General features: G+C 30.9%; 1 protein-coding gene across 1 annotated transcript; it reads left to right on the top strand.

Moving 5' to 3' along the window:
* Positions 1-3,363: 3,363 nt before the first annotated feature.
* Positions 3,364-5,756, top strand: LOC131656116 (UDP-glycosyltransferase 76B1-like). Its single transcript, XM_058925883.1, has 2 exons — positions 3,364-3,895; positions 4,435-5,756. Exons 1-2 carry the CDS (start codon positions 3,442-3,444, stop codon positions 5,343-5,345), a joined length of 1,365 nt encoding a protein of 454 aa, XP_058781866.1. The 5' UTR covers positions 3,364-3,441; the 3' UTR covers positions 5,346-5,756.
* Positions 5,757-6,015: the final 259 nt, after the last annotated feature.

The raw sequence follows: 6,015 nt of genomic DNA, 5'->3' as shown, positions 1-6,015 counted from the left end.
ACATGGTTCTACCGGGTGTCCCATCCTCTACTGAGACCCGACGTTCCCGGCGCTCCTAGGCCAACACATGAGGAGATCCTAGAGAACCAGCAGGCCGAGGATGACCACGCCATTGATCTCCTGCCGATCTGCCAGCGGATAGAGATGCTTGGGCGGGACGCCTTGGATCGGGGTGTCGTTCTTCAGGGCGGTCCAGATGCAGTCGCCGTGATGGAGGCGATCGTCACTGATGCGGGCCGTGCGGCGGGGTACAGGCGGCAGAGGAGGGCTCAGGGTGAGAGGGTTAGGCACACCCAGTAGTGGTCGGGTGGTCGGGTTTATTTATTTTTTGTTTTCGGATTGTATATTGCGCACACTATTACTATTTGGTTCGGCTTCTATATATTATTTGGATTTTATTTATCGTATTGGTATTTTCGGTTTATATGTCGTTTATTTTATTTGGCGTTTGCGTTTAATTAAAATGCGAGACTGTTTAAGAAAAAACATAAAAAAAAACACAGTTTCTGCATAATTCGGAAATGAACTTCCGAATTCACCCATGAGGTGTTTTCGGAAGTTCCTCTCCGAAGACACCCCCCATGAGGTGTTTTCGGAGATGCACTTCCGAATTATGGAAAAAAAATTTTAAAAAAAAGCGCTTCGGAAGTTCATTTCCGAAGCAGGGGTATTTTCGGATTTTCGCTGGGGGTGACCCCCATAGGGAGGTGGCTAAAGAAATTTTCTTAATTTACTCGACAATGGTTTTCAGTCAAAAATTTTAGTATTCTAATATTATTTGAGACCAATTACACGAGTTTTAGTGCGATCACAATATCCAAATAATGCTGAAAATATAAAATCTTCTATCTGGATCCCTTGATTTATACATAGTATGTCTGTCCGACAACAATCTTTCCTCGATCCTACCGGTATCTTGAGCGTTGATTTGTTTGAAGATTTAGAAGAACTCCCATCTTATCTACAGGCTTCCACGTAACATTATTGAAGAGAAAATTTGCATTCTTTTCATTGGACTCTAAACTCTAAATCTTAAACTAATCACTTTGATTTATGCATGCTAAAACGGATTTAAAAATCAATACTAAAATGTTCAATTGATGAGTAGACACAATAACCAAAATAAATAAAATCAAAAATTTAAAAAAGAAGCGATCAATAATCTTTGAAGTATAAAAACATGTAGAATTTTTTAAAAGTTAGACGTTTACCAAATAATATCATCACTTTGATACTCAAAACATGGCTAATAATTAAGTATACAATTTTTTCAAGGACGGCCCAATAGTTTTAATTTTATATTTTTATAATAAATTGGGAGGGGAAATAAATAGTTGTAAATTGTAATCTATCTACTATCAAGCAATTAAAGTTAAAGTCCACCACACTACCAATTATGCCCTTTTCTTAAAAATAATCTACTATCAAGCAATTAAAGTTAAAGTCCACCACACTACCAATTATGCCCTTTTCTTAAAAATAATTTTCAAAGCTAAAAGGTTATTTTTGTCATTTCATAATCAACTCATTTTATTCACCCCACATTCAACCCACTTTTGCCACCTATCTTCCATTCATTCTCTCTCCTTCAAATTTCATCCTCTTATAATATTACTTTTATTCTATCTCACTTCTCTCTCCACATTTATTTTTCATTTCATTTCTATTTACTTTTCTCTCTCTCTTACAATTTTCTCTCCAATATTTTCACTTTCATTTTAATTTTTTCTCTCAAAATTTTAATAAATTGAATTAATATAATTATTAAAAAAATTATTTTCAAATGTCAAAATTATTCATAATTTTAAAAAAAAAAAATTTTACATGTTAAAATTTATATTTTTCCCACGGATCACTATGAACAAAATACCTATTTTATTTTAATTAAGATTATACTTATTTGAGACACAAAATTCTTATTTTCAAATGTCAAAATTTTCTATTTTTCCCACGGGGCACTATCAATAAAATAACCATTTTATTTTAATTAATAATTGTCTTTATTTGAGATATGAAATTCTTATTTTCAAATATTCAAATTAAATTTAAATTATTATTATTCATTTTATAATTAAATAACTCATTTCAAATTTACATGTATATTTAAATCTAATCTATATCGTATTAAATAAATTTGTAACGGGATACGATTAGTTAAATTCACGCAAATTTGTTTTTGATAAAAATTGCTTTCAATATGCATTTGAATACAAATTAACTATACAAAATTATTTTAACCTGTACAAATTCATAAATATCTAATTTTTTATATAATTATATTTATCATTCAATATTCTAAATATCTAAACAAATTATATATATAATATCAAATAAATGTACCCGTGCGGCAGCACGGGTAGTTTACTAGTCTAGTATAATAATGTTAGTGAAGAGAAATTGAATAGATATAATAATTGAGTGATGTATAGTAAGAGAAACCAAATAAATATAATAATATAATATTAAAAATAATGTACAATGGATGGAGAAATAGTACGAAACAAAAGTTGATAAAGTTGATATTGGGTACTCGCGTTGCGGTTTAGACGACTTTAAGGTTAAAAATCATTTGAATCGTAAGAGAAAATCGATTCGGTTTGCTTCGATTTACTTTCAAAAATAAAACCAAATCAAACCAATCTAAGCTAATGCGGTTTGGTTTGAATTAATTCGGTTGGTTCGGTTTTTAAAAAAAAAGTTTATTGAGCTATATATACATATATATATATATATATACATATATATATATATATATATATATATATATATATATATATATATATATATATATATATATATATATATATATATAGAGAAAAGTATAAGTTTGTGTTTAATAGATCATAAAAAATGTATAATTGTCAAAATAAATTTATAATTTGATATCTAAAAATGCGACTTACAATTTTATCTTAGATCTAAAGAATAATATACATGAAAATGCATTTGTAAATAAATATTGTAAAAAGAATACGATAAAATACATTTTGTCAAATACTAATTGATTTCTCAAAAAAATTTAAAAAATATATATTGGTTAGTAAGAATTTATAACGTAATGTGGTTTGGTTTGGTTAGAAAATGACTCAAATACATCCGAACTAAATGAAGTTTTTTACAATTTTGATTCGATTTTACGATTTTTTATTGGGTCGGTTTGATTTTAAACACCCCTAAATTGATATATAGAAGGAAGAAAAAAAAAGTCAACTTGGTCTATTCTCCAAAGATATTAAATTAGAGGACATATCCCGAAAGAAAAGGTTAAAAATCAACTTGCACTTTATAAATAATTTAAGAGATCTCAAGAACATGTTTATGCCATGGAACAATATATTACTAGTAATTTATCAAATCATAGCTTCAAAGTTGCAACTTGCAAGCTCTTGTCCTAGGAAGACAAGTCCCTACTATAATCCTAAAACCAAAAAAGACACGTCTATGGAGAAAAACAAAGGTCCTAGATTGTTGCTTATGCCTTTACCACTACAAGGACACATAAACCCAATGCTTCAACTTGCACAAATCCTTCACTCAAATGGTTTTTCCATCACAATCATTCACACAACTTTCAACTCACTTAACCCTTCAAATTATCCTCACTTCAACTTCTGTATCATTCAAGATGGTATATTAAAAACTGAATCATTTTCTTCAAATCTCTTAATAGAATTCAACACTAGATGTGTAAAGCCTTTTAAAGAATGCTTAGGAAAACTACTCTCAGAGGGACCTATTGCTTGCTTGATATCAGATCCTATGTGTTATTTCACTCATGATGTTGCTACAAGCTTTAAACTTCCAAGGCTTGTTTTGAGAACTGGTGGTGCATCTTCTTTTGTTGCTTATGCTGCTTTTCCAGATTTAAGAGAAAAAGGGTATATCCCTATACAAGGTTAGTTTGTATTTTTGTTTTCTTAGTTTTTTGAGTAGGACTATAAGAAAAAACGTCGAAATCGAAGTGAAGGTAAAATAATTAAACCTTTAACAATTATGTTTAGTTAGTGAATTAAATATAGTTTGCACAGTCCTTTTAAAACAGAACTAATAAAAAATACTACAAACAAGTTTTAATTTTTTTATTAAAAACTTTCATAAGAAATACAACGGTTCAATTATTTAATAAATAATTCAGTTTGAAAAATATTGTTTTCGAATAGTTTGTAGGATTTTAAATTTTAAATTAGAATAATAAATCAATAAACTTGGTTCGATTCTAAGTAAACTACAACGGTTTAATTTGGTTCGAATTATCTCTTACTTCGATTTTGTTCTATTTTCTTACTGAAATTGTACAATAAACTGCCCTAGTTTTGAATAGACTTTAAGTGTACTAATTTTAGCCAACAAAAGTTTTTGCATTAGAATTTCAGAGTTGGTCATAGGACATCTACTATGCAACTTACCTATTCCATTTTTTCATGTTGTATTTAGAATCTAAATTGGAAGATGAAGTGACAGAGCTACCACCATTGAGAGTAAAAGACTTACCTATGATCAACACAAAGGAACCAGATAAGTATTACGAAATAATATGCAATTCCGTCAACAAAACAAAAGCCTCATTAGGAGTGATATGGAACACTTTTGAAGACTTGGAATCATCATCACTTGCAACAATAAACCAACAATTTTCAGTTCCAATATTCCCAATAGGCCCTTTTCACAAGCACTTTCCTACTAATAATACCTCTTCTTCTAGCAGCTTAATACCACAAGACCAAAATTGCATTTCATGGCTAAACAAACACAAGCCAAAATCTGTTATCTATGTGAGTTTTGGAAGTGTGGCTTCAATAACTGAGGAAGAGTTTTTGGAGGTAGCTTGCGGCTTAGTCAACAGCCCCTACCCGTTTTTGTGGGTGGTACGACCGGGACTAATCCGCGGCTACGAGTGGCTCGAGTCATTGCCGAGTGGATTCGTGGAGAAGTTAGAAGGTAGAGGCATTATAGTGAAATGGGCACCACAACAAGAAATTCTAGCTCATGAAGCTATTGGTTTGTTTTGGACACATAATGGTTGGAATTCAATATTGGAGAGTATTTGTGAAGGAGTTCCTATGATATGCATGCCTTGTTTTACTGACCAAAAGGTAAATGCTAGGTATGCGAGTCATGTTTGGAAGGTTGGATTGCAATTAGAGAATGGAATGGAGAGAGGTGAAATTGAGAGGACTATTAGAAAATTGATGGAAGGAGATATCGAAGGGAATGAGATTAGAGATAGAGCTTTGAAATTGAAGGAAGAAGCTAAGGTTTGTTTGGAACTAGGTGGTTCTTCTTACTCTTCTTTAGAAAGATTGGTTGCTCACATTTTGTCGGGTCCAGTTACCGTGCATAGATAAAAAACTATGCACCATGCATAGATTATTCTGGACCCTTGGATTAAATTCTAGACATCAATTGTTATTACTCAATACTCAATATTCACCACTCAATACTCAATACTCAATACTCAATACTCAATACTCAATATTGGATTAAAAACATAATCCAATGACTTATGTAGGCTTATGCATGGTGCATAAGTAAATCCTTATGCATATTAGCCAAAGCCCGTTTTGTCATTGGAGTTATTTGATTTTGAAGCTTCATAGTTTGGGTAGCCAATTTTCTTTGGAAGGGTTTTCATCATTTGAAAACCAAATCTTTCTCGGAACTTCATGTTTTATTTCTTCATCTTTGTTGTCTCAATTCTACTATAATGAGTTGTTAATTTCCTTTTGATTAGATTTTAAGAGATGAACATTGGTTTGATTTGTTGGGATATATGATTTGTTTATGTATTATTTGCTTAAATTGTATTTATTCAGTTACTCTCTTGTGTATTGTTATTTATGTGTTAAAGAAAACATATATTGAACCTAACATCATAGAGACTATTTACCCTAATCCTATATGCCTGATTTAAAGCAATTGTTTGCCTTAGTAATAAATTTAAGAATAAACAATTCTAAGTCGTGACCTGTGAAGTAATGTTCTAATTTTGTCTAATTTAACTGCATTTGACCGGGA

Source organism: Vicia villosa, linkage group LG3 (genome assembly GCF_029867415.1).
Source record: "Vicia villosa cultivar HV-30 ecotype Madison, WI linkage group LG3, Vvil1.0, whole genome shotgun sequence".
Taxonomy (NCBI): domain Eukaryota; kingdom Viridiplantae; phylum Streptophyta; class Magnoliopsida; order Fabales; family Fabaceae; genus Vicia; species Vicia villosa.
This window is presented reverse-complemented; position numbering and strand designations above follow the sequence as displayed.